The sequence below is a fragment of the Phocoena sinus genome, chromosome 8 (assembly GCF_008692025.1).
Source record: "Phocoena sinus isolate mPhoSin1 chromosome 8, mPhoSin1.pri, whole genome shotgun sequence".
NCBI lineage: Eukaryota > Metazoa > Chordata > Mammalia > Artiodactyla > Phocoenidae > Phocoena > Phocoena sinus.
The window spans coordinates 61929832-61956478 of NC_045770.1; the positions used below are offsets into that span (position 1 = coordinate 61929832).

At 39.2% G+C, this 26647-nt stretch overlaps 1 protein-coding gene across 1 annotated transcript; it reads left to right on the plus strand.

The window, feature by feature from the left end:
- Positions 1-21965: 21965 nt before the first annotated feature.
- RBMXL2 (RBMX like 2) lies at positions 21966-23373 on the plus strand. The gene has a single exon (XM_032641972.1). The coding sequence runs from the start codon at positions 21966-21968 to the stop codon at positions 23115-23117; it is 1152 nt and encodes a 383-aa protein (XP_032497863.1). The 3' UTR covers positions 23118-23373.
- Positions 23374-26647: the final 3274 nt, after the last annotated feature.

A 26647-nucleotide genomic window follows, 5' to 3' on the forward strand; every position in this document is an offset into this window, starting at 1 on the left:
TCCTAAAACAACTAGACTGCCAGATACTTCTCTGGCAAAAACAGGTTTATTCGGGATCGGCAGAGCATCGTAATTTGGGGACTGTAACCATGATGAGCCATGTGCAAGTCTCCACATGGCAAGGAAAGGAGAATGCGTTTATAGAGAGGAAAAGGAAGCTGGAAGGGCTACAGTAAACTAAGAGTCCACGGCTTTTCACTGGCTAAGTCCTTGCCAGGAAAGTCCTTCTTCCAGTTGGGCTCTGCTATCTTTGCAGGGTGTGAGAGCTCCGTCTTCTGGTCTCCCAACTCTACTTAATTGAGGTTTCTGTTTTATTAGTTCTCCTCTACTATAGAACCATTCCATTGTTGGTGGACTCTTGGGTTGTTTTCATTTTTTTTCTTTAATGACTAGTGCTGCTCTGAGTATTTTAATACATAGATTGTGAGATGTGTACACATTTATCTAGGGTAAATACTTGAGTGGAATTGTTATATCATGGGGAAAATCCCCAAGGATTGTACCAATTTATTCTACCACTGGCAGTGTGTAAGAGTTCCTGTTGCACTCTATTCTTGTCGATTTTGTCAGACTCAATTTTTTACATTTTAGCCAGTCGGGTGTGGTTTTAGCATATGGTTGTGTAGGACTGAATTTATTTCTTCCTTGAACTTTGTAGAAATTTCTGGTGAAGCTATATGATCTGGAGTTCCCTTTTTGTGGAGAGTTTTTTGACTTCTCACTCAATTTTTAAATAATTATATATTTATGTAGGTTTTCTCTTACTGAGTAATTTTTGGTAAGTGATATTATTCCTGTGATTTTATCCATTTCAGCTGAATTTTAAAACTTACTGGCAAGTGTCTAGTATTATTATATTATTAATCTGCTCAATTTCTAAATCATCTCTAGTGTTTAGATAGCTAGTCATGTTTCATATTTCCTTCTTTTCCAACAGGCTTCAGGTTATGATTTTCCTTCACATCACTGCATTAACTTCACCAGACAAGTTTTGATATTATCTGTAGTGTTTTCTTATTTTGAGTCTAAAATAGTTAACTTCCCTTATGACTTCTTCTTCAACCCATGGATTATTCTAAAGTGTACTCCTTAATTTTCAAACGTAAGAGGGGTTTCTTATTATCTTTTTATATTTAATCTCTAGCACTGTAGTTTGAGAACATACTATGCATGATTTCAATTTTAAAAAATTTGTTGACATTTATTTCATGGCCCAGTTTTTATATGTGTCCCAAAGTGTGCTTAAAAAGAATATGAAGAGTTGTGGGTTGCAGTATTTTGTATCAGTTAAGATTGTTAATCCTGTTGCTCAAATCATCTGGTAGTTTTAGTGATTTTTTTCCCAGATAATTCGATTATTGTGAAAAATATGTTAAAATCTCTGTTATAATTACAGATTTGTGTATTTCACTTTGTAGTTCTGTTAGTTTTTATTTTCTATATTTTGAGACTTTTATTAGAGACTGCAAATTTAGAATGATTATGTTTCCTGATGAATTCTTGATAACCTTTTATGTCTTATAATGCTTTTAACCTTAAGGTTTATTTTGTGTGATATTTATGTACCTTGTGTCGTAATTAGTGATATTGTTGCTCCACCACATTAATGTGTATTCCATGTGGGCAGTAACTGAAAAATATGTTTATATACTCAGCACTTATATAGGCACTCAAATGTTGAATGGCTAGATAAACAGAAGGTGAAAATTAAAATTAGTTGGTAGGGGGGATCATCAGGTCCGAAAGGCTGAGTTTAACATACTTCATCAGTTCATGGTATTATGTATATATTTTTTCAATTTATTTTTTTATTGAAATATAGTTGATTTGCAGTGTTGTATTAATTTCTGCAGTACAACAACGTGACTCAGTTATACACATATATGCATTCCTTTTTGTGTTCTTTTCCATTATGATTTATCCCAGGATACGGAATATAGTTCCCTGTGCTATACAGTAGGACGTTGTTGTTTATCCATTCTATATGTAATAATTTGCATATACTAACCCAGAACTCCCAGTCCATCCCTCTCCCACCCTCCCTCCCCCTTGGCAACCACAAGTCTGTTCTCTATGTCTGTGAGTCTGTTTCTATTTTGTAGATAGGTTAATTTGTGCCATATTTTAGATTCTGCATGTAAGTGATATCATATGGTACTTGTCTTTCTGACTTACTTCACTTAGTATGACAATCTCTAGGTCCATCCGTGTTGCTTCAAATGGCATTATTTCATTCTCTTTTATGGCTGAGTAGTATTCCATTGTGTATATGTACCACATCTTCTTTATCCATTCATCTGTCGATGGACATTTAGGTTGCTTCCATGTCTTGGCTATTGTACATAGTGCTACTATGAACATAGGGGTACATGTATCTTTTTGAATTACAGTTTTGTCTGGATATATGCCCAGGAGTGGGATTGCTGGATCATATGGTAATTCTATTTTTAGTTTTCTGAGGACCCTCTCTACTGTTTTTCATAGTAGCTCACCAATTTACACTCCCAAACCAACAGCACAGGAGGCTTCCCTTTTCTCCACACTCTCTTCAGCATTCGTTATTTGTAGAGTTTCTAATGATGGCCATTCTGACTAGTGTGAGGTGGAACCTCACTGTAGTTTTGATTTGCATTTCTCTAATAATTAGCCATGATGAGCATCTTTTCATGTACCTATTGGCCATCTGTATGTCTTCTTTGGACAGATGTCTATTCAGGTCTTCTGCCCATTTTTCGACTGGGTTGTTTATTTTTTTGTTGTTGAGTTGTATGAGCTGTTTGTATATTTTTGAAATTAAGCCCTTGTTGGTCACATCGTTTGCAAATATTTCTCCCATTCCATAGGTTGTCTTTTCATTTTTTTATGGTTTCCTTTGCTGTGCAAGAGCTTGTAAGTTTGATTAGGTCCCATTTGTTTATTTTTGTTTTTATTTCTATTGCCTTGGGAGATCGACCTAAGAAAACATTGGTACGATTTATGTCAGAGAATGTTTTGCCTATCTATGATCTCTTCTAGGAGTTTTATGATGTCTTTTATATATTTAAGTCTTTAAGCTATTTTGAGTCTATCTTTGTGCATGGTGTGAGGATATGTTCTAACTTCATTGATTTACATACAGCTGTCCAACTTTCCCAGCACCACTTGCTGAAAAGACCATCTTTTTCTCATTTTATATTCTTGCCCCCTTTGTCGAAGATTAATTGACTGTAGGTGTGTGGGTTTATTTCTGGGCTGTCTGTTCTGTTCCATGGATCCAGTTCATGGTATTATATTCTCTTTGGTTTATGCAAGGGCTTTCTGTCAACTATTGGTTGGTTGATTAGTTGGGTAATTTATATCCATTAACCATGTCCCCTTCTCACCTATAGGCAACTTACCTAATGTGTTTGAAATATGCCATAGAACTATATGTACCTTATAAAAGATGCAATGTTATTTTTAGAGGTATGAAATTTTTGCATAAATGGCATGGTGCCATTTATATACCTTACCTTTTTTTCCCTTAATTTCTTTAAAATACACAGGACATTTAAAAAAATATATTAAAAAAATTTCTTTTTCATATTATTTTTCATTGTGGTTTATCACAGTATATTGAATATAGTTCCCTGTGCTATACAGTTAGGACCTTGTTGTTTATCCATTCTATATATAATAGTTTGGACCTGCTAGTCCCAAACTCCCAATCCAACCGTCCCCGACTTCCCCTCCCCCTTGGCAACCAAAGACTGTTCTTCATGTCTGTGAGTCGGTTTCTCTTTTGTAGGTAAGTTCATTTGTGTCATATTTTAGATTCCACATATAAGTGATATCATATGGTATTTCTTTCTCTTTCTGACTTACTTCACTTAGTATGATAATCTCTGGTCCAACCATGTTGCTGCAAATGGCATTATTTCATTCTTTTTTATGGCCAAATAATATTCCATTGTATATATGTACCACATCTTCTTTATCCATTCCTCTGTCGATGGACATTTAGGTTGTTTCCATGTCTTGGTTATTGTATATCTTGCCTTTTAACACTCAATACCATATTTCTAAAATCTACTTATGTTGCTCCATATATATATATATATATATATATATATATATATATATATTTTTTTTTTTTTTTTTTTTTTTTTTTTTTTGCAGTACGTGGGCCTCTCACTGTTGTGGCCTCTCCCGTTGTGGAGCACAGGCTCCAGACGTGCAGGCTCAGCGGCCATGGCTCATGGGCCCAACCACTCTGTGGCATGTGGGATCTTCCCAGACCGGGGCACAAACCCATGTCCCCTGCATTGGCAGGCGGACTCTCAACCACTGCGCCACCAGGGAAGCCCGATAAATGCTTCATTTTGTGAGCAGCTTGCGGGATCTTAGTTCCCTGACCAGGGTTGGACCAGCGATTGAACTCCGGCCCATGGCAGTGAAAGCACCAAGTCCTAACCACTGGACTCCCAGGGAATTCCCAATACATGCTTCTTATCAAGGGGATTTCTAACAAATTTTCAGATAAAGGAAAATTCTTTTTGCTTTTTAAACTAAATTTCAGAGCATTACAGAGGAAGATAACTTTTCCATTTCATTTTATAAGGTTAAAAAAACTTCGATAATAGAACTTACAAAGATAAATTTACAATTGAATGCCACTTATGAATATATATGCAAAGATCAAATATATTTGAAAATTAATTCTAACAGTTAAAATATACCATGATTCTTATGATTTATAACAGAAGTACAAGAGAGGACAAGTATTAGTTGACTGATGGAGAAAGACCAAATAACCACCTTAATATATTATATGTTGAAAAGGCATTTAATAAAATTTAGTCTTTTTGGTCAGGTACTTCCATAACATAAGGACTGTTTACCCTGAGCTAACAATATACTAGAAGCAATGCCACTTACATTTTGAAAACATGCCTGGTATCACTGCTATCAGTGATGACCAGGATTAGGGTGAGGCAAGTGAGGCACTTATTCTCAGGGTTGTGCAAGTTCAGGGTCAGACACTGTCTTTATTTAAATTTTTAATATTTGGTTATCATGGATATTTTTACACTAATTTTGATTTTTTAAAATATTCCCTAAAATATTATTTATCTTGATTACTGATTTTTTTTGGCATCTCCTCAAATTTGTGCATCAGGGAAACCACTCCCCTCACCCTAAACAGAGCTCTGTGTTAGGGGTGGTTTGCAATTTTATCAATAAATAGTGTAGTTAAGGAGTCAAATAGGATAGTCAAAGAATCAAATAGGGTGGTCAAAACAAATGTTGGATTTGTTGATTCTTTACATTTTGTCTGTTTTCATTTTATAAATTTATTTTGTAAATTCTTATTTTATCATTTCTGTTATCTTTGAATTTTTGTCAGTATGCTAACTTCTTTTTTTTTGCGTTACGCGGGTCTCTCACTGTTGTGGCCTCTCCCGCAGCATGTGGGATCTCCAGGACCAGGGCACGAACCCGTGTCCCCTGCATCGGCAGGCAGACTCTCAACCCCTGCGCCACCAGGGAAGCCTGATAACTTCTCAAGTTAGATTCTTATTGACTTCCAACCTTTTCTTTTATTACAAGCATTAAGAATATAAATTCCCTTCTATTTACATTTTAGCTGAATTCCCATGCTTGACCATGGAGTCTTTTTTGTTAATTGAAGTACAGTTGATTTACAACATTATATAAGTTTCAAGTGTGCAACATAGTGATTCACTATTTTTAAAGGTTATACTTCATTTATAGTTGTTATAAAATAATTGGCTATATTGTTGTACAATATATCCTTGTAGCTTATTTATTTTATACATAGTAGTTTGTACGTCTTAATCCCCTGCCCCTATATTGCCCCTCCCTTCTTCTCTCTCTCCCCACTGATAACCACTACTTTGTTCGCTGTATCTTTGAGTCTCTTTCTTTTTAGTTATATTCACTAGTTTTATTTTTTAGATTTCACGTATAAGTGATATCATACAGTATCTGTCTTTCTCTCTCTGACTTTTTTCACTAAGCATAATACCCTCCAAGTCCATCCAGTATATGGAATATTTTAATTAGCATTCATGTCCAAATATTTTGATTTACATGAATTTTTTTTTCTGTGACCCACATGTCACATAGAAGTGTGCTTGTACATTTCCAAACTTAGGCATTTTTTTAACATCTTTATTGGAGTATAATTGCTTTACAATGGTGTGTTAGTTTCTGCTTTATAACAAAGTGAATCAGCTATACATATACATATTTCCCCATATCTCCTCCCTCTTGCATCTCCCTCCCTCCCACCCTCCCTAGCCCACCCCTCTAGGTGGTCACAAAGCACTGAGCTGATCTCCCTGTGCTATGCAGCTGCTTCCCACTAGCTAGCTCTTTTACATTAGGTAGTGCATATGTGTCCATGCCACTCTCTCACTTCATCCCAGCTTACCCTTCCCCCTCCCCGTGTCCTCAAGTCCATTCTCTACATCTGTGTCTTTATTCCTGTCCTGCCCCTAGGTTCTTCATGACCTTTTTTTTTTTTTTAAGATTCCATATATATGTGTTAGCATATGGTATTTGTTTTTCTCTTTCTGACTTACTTCACTCTGTATGACAGACTCTAGGTCCATCCACCTCACTACAAATAACTGAAATTCGTTTCTTTTTATGACTGAGTAATATTCCATTGTATATATATGCCCCATCTTCTTTGTCCATCCATCTGTTGATGGACATTTAGATTGCTTCCATGTCTTGGCTGTTGTAAATAGTGCTGTAGTGAACACTGTGGTACATGACTCTTTTTGAATTATGGTTTTCTCAGGGTATATGCCCAGTAGTGGGATTTCTGGGTTGAATGGTAGTTCTATTTTTAGTTTTTTAAGGAACCTCCATACTGTTCTCCATAGTGGCTGTATCAATTTATATTCCCAACAACAGTGCAAGAGGGTTCCCTTTTCTCCACACCCTCTCCAGCATTTCTTGTTTGTAGATTTTTTGATGATGGCTACTCTGACCCGTGTGAGGTGACACCTCATTGTAGTTTTGATTTGCATTTCTCTAATGATTGGTGATATTGAGCATCCTTTCATGTGTTTGTTGGCAATCTGTATATCGTCTTTAGAGAAATGTCTATTTAGGTCTTCTGCCCATTTTTGGATGGGGTTGTTCGTTTTCTTTCTATTGAGTTGCATGAGAGGCATTTTTAAAGTTACCTTTTTGTTATTGTTTTTAACCTAATAGAGTTCAGATAATGTGAAAATGTTGTTTGAAATTAGTTAAGATATAATTCATGGCCTAGTATATAATCAATTTTCTATGTGTGCTTGAAAAGAATATGTATTTTCCCATGACTGAGTGTGTGCACATGTGTATATATCCATTGAATCAAGCTTTTTAATTATGCAGTTCAGATCATCTTGTACTAATTTTTGTTGCTCAATCTATAAATTATTGAGAACATTTTCTTTAAATCTTTTAATATGATGGAAAAGTTTTTTTTCTTATAGTTCTTTAAAATTTTCCTTTAGATATTTTGAGGCTATGGTATTGGGTAAATGTGGTAGAGGTATGTCACAGGCAGCTTTGAGCTCACATGCTTTCAGCTTAGCAACCAAGGGGAAAAGATCTCTTTTATTCCCCTGCTTTAGTTTAAAATGTCTTCCAAAGACTCTGATTCGTCCATTGTGGATCCAGTGATAAAGTTAAATAATTTTTGAGGATTTCAAATCATGGCTCTTTCTAAATCATGGCCCTTTGGTTAAACAAATGCAAAATGAACTCTTGTCAAAGAATATTATCAATTCATTAGTAAGGGAACCAGTGAGATGCAGCTTTACAAAGCATTTGACGAACAAGTGTTTATATATCCATCATGAATAGCGTTTAAAAATTTTTAAATTTTATTTTGGAGTATAGTTGATTTACAATGTTGTGTTAATTTCAGGTGTACAGCAAAGTGATTCAGTTATAAATATACATATATCTATTCTTTTTCAGATTCTTTTCCCATATAGGTTATTCCAGAGTATTGAGTAGAGTCTCCTGTCCTATTACAGTAGGTCCTCTTTGATTATCTATTTTATATACAGTAGTGTATATATGTTAATCCCAACCTCCTACTTTATCCCTCCCCTCCACCTTTCCCCTTTGGTAACCATAAGTTTGTTTGCGAAGCCTGTGAGTCTGTTTCTATTTTGTAAATAAGTTCATTTGTATCCATTTTTTTTTGGTTCCACATATAAGTGATATCATATGATATTTATGTGACTTACTTCACTTAGTATGATAATCTCTAGGTCCATCTATGTTGCTGCAAATGGCATTATTTCATTCTTTTTTATGACTAATATTCCCATGTATATATGTACCACGTCTTCTTTATCTATTCATCTGTTGATGGACATTTAGGTTGCTTCCATGTCTTGGCTATTGTGAATAGTGCTGCACTGAACATTGGAGTACAAGTATCTTTTTGAAGTATAGGTTTCTCTGGATATATGCCCAGGAGTGGGATTGCAGGATCATGTAGTAAATCTATTTTTAGTCTTTTAAGGAACCTACATTCTGTTCTCCATAGTGACTGTATCAATTTACATTCCCACCAACAGTGTAGGAGGGTTCCCTTTTCTCCACACTCTCTCCAGCATTTGTTTGTAGAATGAAAGGCATTTTTTTTTAAAGTTAGAATAACATTGTAAGGTAAATACAAAACTGATTGATGTCCTACAAGGCAATAAATGATAAACTTTGGGATTATCTTTTCCATCACAGAGGAAATTTGCACTGATCGAGGACAAGAATTATTTGCATTGCTATCAGGTCTCTGTAAGATAATCTTTATGCTTACAAAGTTGTGAATCTTCTGATCAATAGAATTGAGAGTCAGAGAACTGTTAAAACATAAGCAGAGGCAAATCAAAAATTTTAAGAGTTTATTTAAAGAAAAAACTAAATAGGGCAGTGCCAAACCAGAAATGTTTAGGAGCACTCCACCGGACAGGAGCTAAGGGAAAGGCTTTTATAGAGAAGAGGCAGACGCAAAACTGGAAAATTATTTGACTGGCTAAAGCTTAAGCATTTTCCTTATGTGGAAAAGCCTAGTTGGCTATGATTGGTTGTCCTTAGGTTTCGATTTCTTAACCTTGAGGCATATATAGGTTTCTGTTTTGGTTTGTTTAGTAGGCTGCTAAGGTATTAGAACCACCTCAGTCTATTGGTCTCCTTGTTTAATCTGACATAAAGATACACACCCCTAGAAAATCAGATAATCCCCGGCCTGCTAGACAATGCCTAGAACTACAGTGAAAGGACACTCAGTAATACCAGTAATACCTTTTGCCAATTTTTTTTTTTTTTGCGATACGCGGGCCTCTCACCGCCGTGGGCTCTCCCGTTGCAGAGCACAGGCTCCGGACGCACAGGCTCAGCGGCCATGGCTCACGGGCCTAGCCGCTCCGCGGCATGTGGGATCTTCCCGGACCGGGACACGAACCTGTGTCCCCTGCATCGGCAGGCGGACTCTCAACCACTGCGCCACCAGGGAAGCCCCTTTTGCCTATTTTTAAGTTTTGGATGATTTTTCTTAACAATGCTCGCCTCTTAGAACAGTGGATCTCAACTCTGGTTGGTGATTTGGCCACCAAGGGGACATTTTGGTTGTCACAAGTGAGGGTTGCTCCTGGCATCAAGTTGTGTTCCACACCTCAAGTGGATCTGAAATCAAAGGATTTGGGATTTAGTCCTGTTACTATCAGTTACAGGTTCTGTGATGTTGGCAGATATTTAGTATTTTCACACTTCGATTATCTGTAAAATGGAGGCTAAAAAAATATTTATGTCTCACTAACATTCTTTATTCTTAGCTGGGGAGAAAATGAACTTTGGGTTGAAGGAGGAGGGAGAAGGTCTGAAGGACAACCATCTATACCCTACTGTGATACTGTGATTTATAATAAAATAAATTATAGTCTTTTTCCACAGTTCCTGGCTCAGGGCTCCCAAAACCCTTAGAATTTCCTCATTGATAAGAACAATGGGAGCACCTTTTGTTCTAATATTTCATCTTTTGTCCTCAGTTTCTGAAATAGCTTCAGAGCCATACAGGTGAAAAGGGTAATCCATAACAAGCCCTTTCAGCCACACCTGAGTTGTTTCTGAGGTGACAGTGGGAAACCCCTTATGGATGGTGGAGCTGGTTGCCAGGGGAACCAACCAGTTAAAGGGTTGGAACTTTCAATCACACCTTCTGTAATCAGGGATGAGGGGGTAGGTGTCGAGGTTGACTCAGTCACCAATGGCCAGTGATTTAATCAATCATGCCTATATAAAGGAGCCTCCATAAAAACCCAAAAGGGAGGGATCTGGAGAACTTCCAGGATGGTAACCAGAACGCATACACCTGCCAGGCCTCAAACTCCTTGGGGACAGAAGCTCCTGCTGTGCAGGACTTAAAGCCCTATGTGTCTCTTCATCTGGCTCTTCATTCGTATTCTTTACTGTCGTTTGTAATAAACCAGTAATCTAGTAAGTAAATTACTTTCCTGAGTTCCGTGAGCCACTGCAGAAAATTAACTGAACCTCAGGAAGGGGTCTGAGGTCCTCGGGTTTATAGCCAGTTGGTCAGACACACAGTTGGACTTATGACTGGCATCTGATGTGGGGGCGGTCTTGTGGGACTGAGCCTTTAACCTATTGGACCTGATGCTATCTCCAGGTAGATAGCGTCAGAACTGAGTTAAATTTGTGGGACACCAGGTCATCGTCTGAGGCGAATGGAGTTCATTGCTTCATGGTGTAGGAAAAAAACACATATCATACCTTGTATCATAAGCACATTTAAGAGTGAAAGAGAAAATTATAATGGATAACTAGGTTGAAAAGATTCCTCTTTCTAGTCTCCTGCTACGGTTTCTTTAAGGTCATGATTTCCTGTCTGGTCTCCTGGTTTCTCATACTGCATTCTACTCTATATTGTCTGCACTACTTTCAATGTAGTTTTCTTTAAAAACAAAACAAAAACCATATTGAAGTCTCTTTTCCCTCTCCTTCCACCACTAATGATTACATTCAGCCTCATCTTTTGTCCCCTAAACACAACGTAAACCTTTGACAACAGTACTTTCAAACAGAATAACACCCTAAACTTTCAGTTTATCATTTTGTGTGTTTTCTTATGCATATATCGTTCCTTCTAATATTTTTCTTTTCCTTCCTTAGTCTTCATTTCTTTATTTTGTAGATCATCACAGAACCTCTACCAGAAAATAAATATCCTTCTTTAAGAGCAGAGGAAAGGGTGAAAATGAACAGGTTCCTTTATAGCAACAGAGGGAAGAAAGACTATTGTTAGTACTTTTGTCTTTCAGAAGTAATTAATTTTTTAATTCAACAGCCCCCTTTACTGTTTGTCATCACCTCAGAATCTCTTTCACCTAGTACAATGCCTGCCTTAATATCAGATGTTCAAGAAATATTCTTTGAATGAGAGAGTAAGTGAACGTTACTAGAGCTGGACCAAATTCTTCGTATTCAAAAGGCTACATGATTTGGTTCAGCTTTCCAATATGTCACTCTCCCCTCTCACTAAACAATGTAATTTCTTCCCAGTTCCTTGTGTGCTCCAAGTGTTTCACCCCTGGTCCTTTGTGCAGTTGCCTACTCTGCTCTTCCACTCTTCATAGATCTGGCTGTGGACCATCCTTTAAATATCTCCTCCGGGAGGTTGAGTGCTCTATCGTAAGTACCACCCTCTTCCCTTTTCCTAACAATGCATCGGTGTTCCTTCCTTTCCTAGCACTAACACAAAGATTTCCTTATTTTATTTCTTTCTGTCTGTCTTCCTCACCACAACCTAAGTTCAATAAGTTCTCTGGTTCACTGTTGTCTCATTAACATAAACCCAAGTGTGGTAGAAGGGGGCTTGTTATGAATAACAAGACATTCCTTTCACCTTTATGGCTCTGGAGCTATTTCAGAAACCCATGACAAAAACCAAATATTAAATATTTCCCATTGCTCTCATTGCTTAGGAAATTCCAAGGGTTTTAGGAGCTGTGAGCCAGGAACCATGGGCCAAGACAAAAATATATATTTATTATAAATCACAACATCACATCTATTGAACTGTGTATCTAAAAATGCTTAAGGTGGTAAATTCTATGTTAAGTGTATTTTACCACAATTTTAAAAATTAAGAAGAAAAAGAGAGGGTGCCCAAGCTTCAGACTAACTGGGAAGCTCCCTCCTCACTGTCAAGGAGTTTGTGTCATGGTATAGAGTCGTGAGATCACTCTGTGTGTCCGGATGGTTGGATCAGAACTCAGTCCCTGAAGATACTGGGGACAGATTCAGGGGCCCAGGCTACAGGCGCTGGTGCTGCTTCCAGAGAAATTCCCCTGACCTTCCTAGTAGGAAGGATGGGGATCTCATTCAATTGATTTAGGGATTTCTACCCTGAGGAGATAGGGACCTTCAAGACGATTCCTCGTGTTCTGAAACTCATCCTTGTCAGGGCGTAGCCCTTTGCAGAGATTTTTTTTTGTTTTTAATTTTTAGAGCGAGGAGTGTTATTCTTTTTTATTTTTCTTGAAATGTCATCTCTATTCCCTGATGGTAATACATTTTTTCATCTTGGAGCTCCTCTGCCCCCTAAGTCTCCATCTAGGGTACCCTGGCCCAGTTACTCTCTTGGAGGATACTGGTGCCAGTGTAGCCAGTGAAAGACTCCATAGGGAATGCCCCCACCCCCCTACCTGGTTGTAGCTCGTTTGGTGGACCCTTCCTTGTTCACTGGTATTCGTACCTTCATTCATCATTCAAATCTACTACAGTTTGCTGCCAGTAGTTGTACAAGGATTGAAAAATAGTATGAGACATTCTTTTTCATGGGTACGTGGGGCACAGTGGGTAAACACACAAAATACTCATCTATTTAATGCCTTTTTATAATTTCAGATATTATAATTATTACTTTAAAATATTTCAAAATGAGCGGCCCAGACCACGAGTGTAGAATTTACAAAGACCATGTATGTCAGAACCTCTTCATTGTAGTTGCTCTGTAGTTGGCCAGGCAGAAATTTGGGGACCCCATTTGCAGCTGGCCTCTGAAGTGAGAGCAGTTTTGTTGGAACTGAGGCCTTAAGCTGCACAGTCTGTGCTAACTCTAGGTACATAGTGTCAGAAATGAGTTGAATTATGGGACACCCAGTTGGTGTCAGAGAATTGAGGACTGTTGTTGGGAAATGACATACCATCGCTCCCTGATTACCACAATAGATTCCAGGCCAACTACTAATTTGGGAATTCCCACAATCCCCCTCAGGTTCTATAATTCTCTAGTATGACTCACAGAACTAAGGAAAGTGCTATACTTATGATTATAGTTTATTATAAAGGATACAAATGAACAACCAGATGAAGAGCAAGTTGCGAGTGGGGAGGAGTAGATTCACAGAGCTTCCGTTCCCCTTCCAAGTACATGATCCTCCCAGCACATCCTGTGTTCACCAGCCCAGACGTTCCCTGAACTCTGTTGTTTAGGGTTTTTACATGGGGTTTCATTTCATAGGCAGGATTGATTAAATCATTGGCCATTAGTGATTGAATTCAATCTTCAGCCCCCTTCCCAGAGATCAGGTTCTAACCCTCTAATCTCATGGCTGGTTCCTCTGGTGACCAGTCCCCAACCTGAAGCTCTCTAGGTGCCCCGTTAGGAGTTTCCTCAGGTGTGGTGGAAAGGGTCTCATTATGGACAATAAAAGACACTCCTATCACTCAGGAAATTGCAAGGGTTTCAGACAAAGACCAAATAAATGTTTTTTGTTGTACCATAGGCTACCCCCTGGTCTTTGACAATGGATCCCTTATAGCAAAAAGATCATATCTGTCTGACCTAAACAGATACGGCAACATTTGGAGGAGTCAGTGTGGAATAGAAATAGGAGGCTTTTGGGGCTTCCCTGGTGGTGCAGTGGTTGAGAGTCTGCCTGCCGATGCAGGGGACATGGGTTCGTGCCCCGGCCCGGGAAGATCCCACATGCCGCGGAGTGGCTGGGCCTGTGAGCCATGGTCACTGAGCCTGTGCGTCCGGAGCCTGTGCTCCGCAACGGGAGAGGCCACAACAGTGAGAGGCCTGGATACTGCAAAAAAAAAAAAAAAATTTTAATAAAAAATAAAAAAGAAATAGGAGACTTTTAACTCAATTTCCAAGTACATTTGACTATCAATATCAGTATTATCATTTTAACAACAATGTAAGTGTAAGACCATATTGCATTATGGTAGATATAACTTGGAAAATGAAAGTCAAAAGAGACTGGCACATTCCCAGAGTCCCATTCAGTCCAGTCCGTCTTCATATTGTATGAAAGATCTCCCAGGATGAGGCCACCCAGGTTTGCAGGCTTCCATTTGATCTTGGCAGGTTCCAAAAGCAGGAGTGGCCTCTGCACTGTGTAGCTCCATTCTTTCAGGCATGTGGTCTCATCGAGCTAAGAGATAATATCATCTCTTGCTTTGAGCCGCTTTCAGAGTGTTAATGTAATTTTGGGTGTCCCTCTTCATGTAACCCATTTATTCATTCCTTTACCCTCCCTCTCTCCATTTATACCCAAACTTTTCCACATTTGGAAGGGAGCGTGGCACCCGCTATGCTGCTCTAGGTTGCAGACAGCAGTACTCCTGTAGAAAGTACCTCCCATTCATTTAGAGTAGGGTCATGTAGACACAGAAGCCATGGCCGTTTTTACCATTAGACAATATAGCTGCATTCACTGTTAATCCCAGTTTTGCCAAAAAGGGTAAAGGGACAATCCACTCCATCAGGTCCTTAGGAATTCTGACATAAAAATTTATAGTTTCTTGCTTGGGTATCACCCCTCCTTCTGGGACTTGTAGTGGCAGCCCTGATTCTGTGACCATTACGTAAGGAAAAGAAAGGTGAGGTGAGGTGGGAAGGAAAGAAAAAGTTATGGTCATCAGTCATCTTCCATGTGGGAAGGACTGCACAGTCATACTAGTATCCTCCTCCACCCCATATCCATAAGAGAGAAAAGAAAAAGAGGACGCTAGTTAGTGAGGACACTCCCTTAGCCCCGCTCATGTTGAGTGTGAGCACACACTCATGAAGGTAAGAGAGCCCCTCATGCCTGTATCTACCTGCCTTTTAGACAACTAATGCTTTAATTCCCAATTCCAACTGTCTATCAAACTATTACTCTGAGCAGGATATCTCTCTGTCCATCTCTTTGCACTATGGGGTGTGAAGTATGTACCTTGGTCTGAAGAAATGTCACTTGGTGATCCACATTGGTATAATATTTTCTGTATTCTTCTTTTATAGTACTCTGAGCATTTGCATCTATCTCTGAGTAAGCAAAGTCTACACCAGAGTCAGGATCTATTCTTGTCAAGACCCATTGGATACCAGCATCTGACTCACTTGCCACTTGCTATGTTCACGGTCTTTCCGCCTCCAAGGTATCTGAAACATCCCATCTGCAGGCTCTGTCTTTTTTTCTTTTTCTTTTGGCAAACAAAACAGTTCTTAGTGGCAGTTTATGCTTCAGAGGTGCAAGGGAGTATGTCTAGACTGAGTCCATCTCTGTATTGCTGTAGTCCCTCAGTGCCACTCATTTTATGCACCCAGGTGGCCTCCTCAACCAAGCACACCAGGATATCCATTAGTCAGTTCCAACCACCTTGTGAACCTGCTAGTCACTTCTTCCTACGGGCATCACCATGTCCTACTGTAATGCATCCCTCAGATTCTCATAGTGATTTCAATATGGCCATGCCTCATAGGGGCATCCCTTTATGAGGCCAGTTTTCCATTTCCTTAAGGCCAGGCCATTGGACACCACCGATGAGTCAGTAAAAGCTCAAACACAGGGGCTTTTTATCATCATTCATTTCTTCTGTCATTGCTAGGTAAACAGAATATAATTCAGCTCACTGAACTGACTGGGTTTTTTTTTTCATTATTACATTGGATTCCTACTCAAAAGGAGGACCCAAAAGTCCTGCTGAACTAATTGGTTTTTACCTTCTTTGAACAATATGGTAACCTTCCCAACAGGATGCGGTCCGTTCACCTTGGAACTGCCATCCATAAATGAAGTAGCTCTTTTTTGGTCAGCTGAAAAGCTGTTTACAGGGCACCATCCATAGAATAGACCCTGGCGGTTCCCTCATGTGTTTCCATAGTCAGTCCTTGGAGAAAAGAGTACACCTGCTTGTGAATCCACTGAGTAACTCTGCATTCCTCTGATAACATATTCCTATACAAACCATTTCCATTTTATTATGGAACTCTACTGGCCACTGCCCTCCCCATGAACATGTTTTTCTGACCTCACCCAAGATGTCACTGATACTTCAGGTTTTAAGATTATGATTTATTTTTTATTTACAAAATGTTTAGTTGTGCTTAAATACACATAACATGAAGTTTGCCATCTTAACTATTCTTAAATGTGCAGTTCAGTGGTGTTAAGTATATTCACATTGTTGTGTGACAAATCCCTAGAATTTTTTCATCTGGAAGAACTGAAATTCTATACCAGTTAAACAATAGCTCCTCATTTCTCCCTCCCTCCACCCCTGTCAACCGCTGCTCCACTTTCTGTTTCTATGAACTTGACTATTCTAGGACACCTTTTGTAAGTGAAATCACCATACGGTATTTGTCTTTTTTGTGAATGGCTTATTTTAAATAATTAGCATAATGTCCTCCAAGTTCATCCATATTGTAGCAGGTGTCAGCATTTCCTTCCCTTTTAAGTCTGAATAATATTACACTGTACATACATACTACGTTTTGTTTATCCACTAATCTGGCAATGGACACGAGTTGCTTCCACCTCTTGGCTATTGTGAATAATGTGGCTATGAACATGGGTATAAAATATCTGAGACCCTGCTTTCAATTCTTTTTTATACATACCTAGAAGTAGACTGCTGGATCATCTGGTAATTCTGTTTTTAATTTTTTGAAAAACCACCACCCTGTTTCCCATAGTGGCTGCACCATTTTACATTCCTACCAGTAGGTGCACAAGTGTTCCAGTTTCTAAACATCCTCCCCAACATGTTATTTTCTGTTTTTTTCTTTCGATAGTAACCATACTAATAGGTGTGAGGTGAGAAGATTATTTTTTTTGTCCTTCAGTCATAGGGACAGTTTCAATTAATGTTCAATAGCAAGCTAGTAATTGCCCCTCAAATGGAAATTCTCTAGTCCAAGTCCCAGGAGTCATTACTGTGGAGTGTTCACAAGCTTTTGCTATAAACCTGTTTATACTCCACATAGGTCTCTGGTACAGAGGATTCACTCATACCAGCATTCAAGGTTTTATTCTATACTGTGTGGGCTCAGGCAATCTTTTGTGAAAAGAAATTTTAATTGAAGTATAGTTGATTTACAGTGTTGTGTTAGTTTCAGGTGTACAGCAAAGTAAATCAGATATATATGTGTGTGTGTGTGTGTGTGTATATATATATATATATATATATATATATATTCTTTTTCAGATTCTTTTCTATTATAGGTTATTACAAGATATTGATAGTTCCCTGTGCTGCATAGTGGGTCCTTGTTGTTTATTTTATATATAGTAGTGTGTATCTGTTAATCCCAAACTCCTAGTTTATCCCTCCCCCTTTTCCCCTTTGGTAACCATAAGTTTGTTTTCTATGTCTGTGAGTCTGTTTCTGTTTTGTAAATAGTTCATTTTATCATTTTTTAAGATTCCACATATAAGTGATGTCATATGATATTTGTCTTTCTCTGTCTGACTTACTTCACTTAGTATGATAATCCCTAGGTCCATCCATGTTGCTGCAAATGGCATTATTTCATTCTTTTTATGGCTGAGTAATATTCCAGTGTGTGTGTGTGTGTGTGTGTGTGTGTGTGTGTATGAAGATATGCCACATCCATTCATCTGTCAATGGACATTTAGACTGCTTCCATGTCTTGGCTATTGTAAAGAGTGCTGCAATGAACATTGGGGTGCACATATCTTTTTTAGAGTTTTCTCTGGATATATGCCCAGGAGTGGGATAGCTGGATCATATGGTAACCTTAGTTTTTTAAGGAACCTCCATACTGTTTTCCATATTGGCTGCACCAATTTACATTCCCACCATCAGTGTAGGAGGGTTCCCTTTTCTCCACACCCTCTCCAGCATTTATTATTTGTAGAATTTTGAAGATGGCTATTCTGGTTTGAGGTGGTACCTCATTGTAGTTTTGATTTACATTTCTCTAATAATTAGGGATGTTGAGCATCTTTTCATGTGCCTGTTGGCCATTGTATGTCTGCTTTGGAGAAATGTCTCTTTAGGTCTTCTGTCCATTTTTTGATTTGGTTGTTTATCTTCTTTATATTAAGCTGTATGAGCTGTTTTTATATTTTGGAAATTAATTCCTTGTTGGTCGCATCGTTTGTGTTCAGGCACTCTTACTTGTTCCCATTTAGCTTGTCCTATTAATGCTGCTTAAGGAGCAATTTCTGTCTTGTGTTTTACAACAGTAGGTAGGGGAAACATTCCTCAGTCAGATACAATATCCATCCACATAATACACTCAGGTAAAAGAGACAAAGAGACCCAATCATTTCACGTAAAGCCTGTTTAAACATTCCAATTCTCATCCAAACCTCCACTAAAATTCTATCAACCCTTACATTTCTATATTCTCTCAATCTAATTGCAGCTCCGGGTACAGATCACCAGTGGGTCTTGATATTTGACAAGGGACATGAGGCTCCCTTGTCAAGGAGTCCCAGACCCTTGGGACTGTTGACCATTTTACCCACTCATAAGACTTTGTGTCCCCAGCAGGTGTCCAGCTAAGGGACATAGGTAGTTGGTATGAAGGTAATTGTAGTGCAGAAGTAGTTAAGTGAATGGATTCTGGATGTATTGTGGGATCTGGGACTGATTATATGGGGAGAGGGCATTGTGGTAACTGGAGGAAAAAGGAATCATTCCCCAACAAGCTCCTATGTCCATCAACAGAAAAATGGAAAAAAAAATATTTTGGTATAGTCATACAACGACTAAAAAAATCAAAGAAAAAGTGCAATTACTGGTGTGTACAATACATGGATGAATCTCAAAAATATACTGAGTGCCATAAGCCAGACACAGAAGAGTTCATTCTATATGATTCCGTTTATGTAAAGTCAAAGAACAAGCAAAACAAAATGATGCTTATGGAAGTCAGAAAAGTGGTTACCTCTGAGCAGAAGGTATTATTTTGAAAGGGGCATGAGGGAACAATTGGGGGTGATGGAAATGTTATAGATCTTGATGTGGGTCATCCATGTTTACATGGATGTACACATATGTAAAAATTAATTAAGCAGTAAATTTAAGATTTTATACATAAACTTGTAAATTTTGTGTTTATAAGTTAGCCCTCAATAAAAACATTAAAGGTAATCATTCAAGGAATAGATATAGAAAACATAACTTCTTCCATATTGTTAGAGGAAAAAGAAAGGAATAGTCAAATCATGTGATACCAGAGATGGCAGGAAAGATGGAAAAAAGAGGCAAGAAAGACATGGTTAACAGACGGCACACAATAAGCTAGCAGAAAAATTTCTGAAAAATATTGAGCTACATAAGTGTCAGACAAAACAAACTAAGGTAAAAAACATATTATAAATAATGAGGATCATTACATAATAAAATCATTCACCAGAAATACATAGCAATTCTCAATCTTCATGCATTTAAGAATATAATCTTAAGTTACATGAGGCAAAAATGGACATAAAAATAAAGAGAAATTAATAAATCCACAATTATGGGAGTTTAAAACAGTTCTCAACAACTCTATCAAATAAAAAATAAGTTAGGATGAGGAAGACTTGAACATCACTATATAAGGAAAGAATTCTACCCCAATATTTAGAGAATATACTTTCTTCTCAAGCATACGTGGACTATTAGACACACAACACACACACAAGCACACATATACTTCAGGTCGTAAAGCAAGTTTCATCAAATACCAACGTATGGATATCATATAGAGCATGTTAGAAAACCAAAAATATCCATATGTTTGAAATTTTTAAAACATACTTCTTTATAATTCATGAGTCAAGAAATGATGAAAATGAGAAAATGTTAGGAACTGAACAACAGTGAAAATAACCACGTACCACAGCTCAGGGCATGCTGTTAACTAGTACATGGAGAGTAAAATTTAAACTTAGATATAACAATCAGAAGAAATGTTTTTTGAAACTCTTAATGCACTAAGTGTCTTACCTAAAAATCTAGAATAAAAATAATACAAATTGTAAATCCAAAGAATTATGGAAAGGAAAAAAGACAATAGCAGCAAATAAAATCAAAACAGAGGATCAGCAAAGAAAAAGTGTAGTTCTTTGAAAAGGTAAAAAACTTCTGGCAAGACTGGTCACAAAAAAAGAAAGCAAAACCGGACAGGCTATTGATAAAATAAATTTTCAAATTAAACAAAGATGGATAACTTTTAGAAAAAAGTATATCTTACAAAGACCAAGTCAAGAAGAAATTTTTTAAAATCTGAATAGACTGAAAACTAAAAGAAATTTGGGCAAAAATCTCCCCAGCTAGGTATGGGGAAGAAAATTATTGGCTAATACCCTTTATGCCCAGAAATGTAAAATTTCTAAGTATGAGCAAACAAAATTCGTTAATATATTTAAAAATGAATACATCCCAACAGGTAAGTTTACCTTAGAAATAAAATAATGATTTTAATAATAAAAATTTGTTACTGCAATTCCTCACATGAACTGATGGGATGCATTTATACTTTAACTTCCATTTATGCATGCTAAAAAACTCTCAAAGCCTTAAAAGAGTACCCATTAAAAATCAGAAAAATCATAAAAATGCCTTCTTGCAGTACCCTTTTCAAGATTATATGGCTATTGCAATAAAAAAATGTAACACATAATATATATATACACCCACACAAAGTAAATATTTTTTTAAAAAGTGACTTTAGACATTACTATCTTGGGTGAAGATAGTTCACCAATTTACTTTTCATACTTATTTCCATTCAGAGAATATCGTGAGGAACAAATCTGAACTGTGTAATTCGTTAGAATGAACCCAAAATGTTTTGTTTTCCTGAGGTGCGCCTTTCTTTCGCGATGAAGCGGTAAAGGCTTTAGTGTCCTATGCTTGCTTAGGTGCTACTTTGGCGAGTGTCCTAGTGCTGTCACATTTGCCTTTATTTTGTCCCTCAGGTGACTTTCCGTTCAATATTTATCTTAAAGGGCAGTTTCAATACTACATAACTGAGTCCTTTGAAGGTTGAAAAATGCAAGAAAACGGTGCAGGAGGGAAAGATGGCACATCCAAAGAATGACTCCCTCTTCTTCCTATACCACCAAAGAACCCTCCACGTATCATTTTCTCTCCTTCCCCTTGGCAACGCAAAAAATCGTATTCTTAACACATTTTACGTACAAACTGCATTTTAAAACTTTAAAATTATTATTCCATTTTTTTCAACTACTTTTTCTGTTTGAATATGGTTTTGGGTAACGTGCATTGGAATGCATTAAAATTCCGCTCATTAAGAGCAATGGGAAAAACTTTTTTTCAGGAGTGACTTAAAGAATTCAGGCCAAGGATAGGTTACTCAGTCGTAATTAAACGACTGTGAAAAAAGTCACGAAACCGCCAACTTGCCTCGTTGCCGGCGGGACGGCCCTCCCCGCACCACCAACCAATCACAACCAGCAAGAGCCAGCCAGGCTGCGGGAACTAGACCCGAGAGGCACAAACCGGAGCATTCCGCCTGCGCAGCCAACTTGTGGTTCCGGGGGTTTCCGCGACGACGCACCGCCCAACCGGTAGGAGCCGCCCTCGGCCAGCGGGCTCGGAAGCGAAGACCGGTGCCTCGACTTCGCCGCCCACGCCTCGACTTCGCCGCCCACGCCACCCGACCCGCAGCCCACGCCACCCGAGCCGCAGACATGGTGGAAGTGGATCGCCCGGGGAAGCTCTTCATTGGCGGGCTCAACCTCGAAACCGACGAGAAAATCCTCGAGGCCACGTTTGGCAAGTATGGCTGCCTCACCGAGGTGCTCCTGATGAAAGATCGAGAAACCAACAAGTCCCGGGGCTTCGCGTTCGTCACCTTCGAAAGCCCGGCAGATGCCAAAGCCGCCGCCAGAGACATGAACGGCAAGTCCCTGGATGGTAAGGCCATAAAGGTGGCCCAGGCCACCAAGCCGGCGTTCGAGAGCAGCCGGCGGGGCCCGCCGCCGTCCCATAGCCGCCCGAGGGGCCTGCTCGGGGACCGCGGCAGCGGCCCACGGCGCCCCGAGTCCCGGGGCGGGCCGGCCGACGACGGCGGCTACGCGGGCGACTTCTACCTGCGGTCCTCCCGGGCCCCGCTGCCTGTGAAGCGCGGGCCGCCACCGCCGCGCAGGGCCGGCCCGCCCCCGAAGAGGGCCGCGCCGTCGGGCCCGGCCCGCAGCGGAAACGGTGGAATACACGGGCGGCCCCCGGCCACGCGGGGGCGAGACGGCTATGCCGGCCCGCTGCGCCGGGAGCCGCCGCCCCCGCGCCGTGACCCCTACCTGGGCCCCCGGGAGGAGGGCTACTCGCCCCGAGACAGCTACTCGTCGAGCCGCGACTACTCGAGCGCCCGCGACCCCCGGGGTTTTGCTCCCTCGCCCAGAGAGTACACCTACCGCGACTACGGCCACTCCAGCGCCCGGGACGACTGTCCATCGAGAGGCTACGGTGACCGAGACGGCTACGGGGGGCGCGACCGCGACTACCTGTATCACCCGAGCGGAGGCTCCTACCGAGACCCCTTCGAGAGCTACGGGGACCCGCGCAGCGCCGCCCCTTCACGGGGGCCCCCGCCATCTTACAGCGGCGGCCGCTACGACGAGTACCGCGGCTGCCCGCCCGATGCTTACGGTGGCGGCCGGAGCGAGCGCTATTGGAGGGGCCGCGACCGGGCAGGCAGAGCTGATCGCGGGAGGCCGCGGTCCATGGAGAGGGGGTGCCCGCCCCCGCGCGAGTCCTACAGCGGGTCCGGCCGCAGGGCCCCACTAGGCGGAGGCCGCTTGGGAAGCTGTGCCGAGAGAGGGGGAGACCGGAGCAGATACTAAGCACCAAGAGACTTGGGACCAAAATCTGCCTTCAAAGAAGCTGCCGAAAAGTAGGGACTGTTCCATGGTAACTACTCAAGGACTAGCGCAAGGAAGAGTTGTTTTCACGTTTTAAGAATTTCCTGTTAACTTTCTCTCCACAATTTTTGTTTTTTGTACGCTTGAGAGGAAAAAGTTAAAACTTGTTTTGATTTCGTTTTGGAATTGTTAACGTTTCTTTCAACAAGTTCATTTAAAAATACACGACTTGAACCTGCGTACTAGTTTTCTTATATTTCCAAGTAGAAATTCTCCTAAAGGCTTCCTTCCTTCTAAATTCACCTGATAAATGAGGCCTAAAGTTCTAAGATCTTTTACAAAGATCTTTCTGCACACCTAAAATGGAAAATTCGGTCAATTCTGTCCATTCAAACCAACTAGGTTTTTGGGAGAGTGGGAGGGATTGGTGTGTTTTACTCCTAAGATTTCTAAGTGTCTTTCAAAGTGAATCTCAGTGTTAACCGTATTAAAAACCAAACAGCCGACAGCAACAACAAAAACCACTTAGATCAGTCGTATATGTAACGAAAGAAAGTTCTATTCACTCAGTAAGTCTAAAAAAACAAATGGAGAATGCTGGCCACATTTTGCCTGTTTTCTTATTCTTTGGAAATCTGCAGAATCTCCTATTCCCTTACTCCTCAAAATACCATTCTTGTGTTGAACTAGGATGGAATACTATGTTAAAAATTTGGCCAACCAGCCACAAAACTGCAAAGCGCCCCCCATAAAATCAATTAATACCATTCCCTTTCACCACCAACAAATTTTAAAAAACAAGTAGAAAATATACCAATGGTGGATTTGGGTATCCAGATAGCTTCGATTCCTAACTGCAAGCTACTTGCCCTTGGCTCTAGAGAATTGGAGAATTGGGATTCTTCCCCCAGGGGTGGAAGAAACAAAAGTAAGCATCATTAGAGCTCAGAAACTCAGGGGATCTCTGAGAGCTTGGCATTTCAACATCTGAGGATCTCAGCCTGTTATGAGGTCCTCTTGTCCACAAAAGGCAAGGGCATGGGTTGAGTGGTCTACACTCTTATGGTGGGGAGAAGGGCTTGAGCAAAGATCACAGAGGCTTCCTCCAAAGTGGCTCAAGAATATGAGAATCTCCTTTTTTCACCCCAAGCACAAGGTAAGAAACACCTTTTCCATTTAGCTCCTGTGAATTCCTCTGTTTATCTGAAAGAAAGGTAATTGTACAGTCAAGGATCTCTAAGGAGCAAAGACGGATCGGGTCAAAATATTGGGATCCATGTTCAGTGTTATAATTGCTAGAGAAACAGATGAACACCTGAACAACAACAAAAAGTCCTTAAAGAGACCTGAATGTAACACACTCACATATATGACTCTAAAAACATGATTTTTTTGACAAAATAATAAAGTAGGTGAATTACAGGAGAGGCTGCAATAGTGACCCAGAAGATCAAATGCAAGAAATAGCTCAACCAAAAAAAAAAAGATCCAGGAGTTAACCTGGCAAAAATGTGTAAGACCTTAATGGAAGAATTGCTAATTTTTGTTAAAGGACATAAAAGAAGCCTAAATAAATGGAGATTCATGTCTTGTCATGGTTCAGAAGAATTTATCATAACCGTTCTCAACCTTGCCAGATTAATTTGGAAAATCAGTACAACTTCAAGTGTAATTACAACATGATTTTTTTTTGCCACACAGCACCCCTCCCCTCTTCCCCAGTAATATCAAATATTTGTGTTGATCAGCGATGGAATACTAAATAAAAGATTTGGCCAATCAACCACAAAACTGAAAAAAAAATTAATAGTTCCCATTCACTACCAACAAATTATTAAGAAATAGATTTTTTAAAAGACACTAATGGGAGATTTAGCTAATCCTAAAATTTATACGGTAGAATAAAGAGCAAGAAGAGCAAAGTAATTCTGAAAAAAAAAATTAGAACTTACCCTACTGGATATCAAGACTTATTAGAAAATTATAGTAATTTAGTAAAGCTGTGTGACATCAACAGGCAAATAGAGACAGATCAATAGACCAAAACAGCCTAGAAACAGGCCAAGCTGTATATGAAAACATGGTATTATGACAGATAGCTTTAAAGCAATGGTGAAAGGATGGACTTTTTTTAATGGCTATCTCTGCAAAAAGAGATTCCCTAATACTATACGCAAAAATACATTCTAGCTGGTTTGAAGATAAATGTGATGTGAAGAGGAAAAATATTTAAACACTTAGAAGAAAATAAATATATCACACTGAGGTGTAGAGTTTCTTTTTAAGATAAAAAGCACAAACCTAGGAGGAAAATGTTACAATTTTCCACATTAAGATTTTTTTTGTGATAAAAGACACTGGTAAAGGGAAGTATTAAACCATAGATTGGAACAATTTATTTGCATTGAAAAAATTTCCAAAAGAATACTTAGAAAACAATAAGAAAGAAAAAATACCAAGAAAAAAGTGGGCAAAAGAACTCATACCTTTCTGATAGATGTGTAAATTGACACAATCACTTTGGAAATAATCTTGGCAATGCCTAATAAAGTTGGAGGGAACATACCTTAATGACCCAGAAAATCTGCTTCAAGGAGAGGACCTAGAGAAATTTGCACAAGTACACAAGGAGATATGCACAGGATTGGTCTTTACAGCACTTTTTGAATGTTAAAAAGGGTAGAAAGACCCTACTGGAGAGATCAACTGAGATTCATTCTTCGGTGAAGTTCCATGTAGAAGCTAATGTGAATCAACCAGATCCACATGTATCAACATAGGTAAATATCAAAATATTTGCTGGGTGAAAAAGGCAAATTCTGTAAATATAGGTGTGCTAAAAATAAAAAAACAAAAATATGATTGGAGTGATACACAAGAAGCTTTAGCTGAATTTGTAATGTTTTATCGCTTTAAAAGATGGATTTTAAGCAAAAATGACAATGTTACCTTAAATTTCTATGGTCTGCACATTGGCATCTCTTATTGTATAATTTCTAAATACTTTATAATACAAATTTTAATATGAAAAATAGAACTCAGTAAGCACCAGAATATAATGGCTACTCAAAAAAATGTTAACTATTACTCTGAAACTGTCTTACCTTGACAGTGATTCTCCCTCCCAGATTTGTTCCCTCTGGGTGGATGACGCCTTATTCTGACTCAATTCATAGAACCCTCCTATTCTAGACTGTGCTCATGGCTAGCTCACGATAACCGCAAGGGTAGAACTTTTATATCTGAGAACCAAATCTTAGCTGATAGTACAGTTTTCCCTTTGATATTCTTTTTGAAGTGTAATAGCGATGAAAACCTTTTTCCAGTTAACAGAATTGTTATTTCTAAGGAGTAATCTCATGGCTATTGAAACTACTAATAATTTTTTTAAAAGTGAGATGCAAACATTTGGAAATAAAGACTTAGCCAGAGCTTAAATGAGCTCAAGAGATCATAGCTTACAATGGCTGTGGATTTCTCATGTACGTATATAACTGACCCAATATTTCCTC

Bases quoted from the DNA above. Each gene is read 5' to 3' on its own strand.
- RBMXL2 (XM_032641972.1), top strand. From the start codon at position 21,966: ATGGTGGAAGTGGATCGCCCGGGGAAGCTCTTCATTGGCGGGCTCAAC.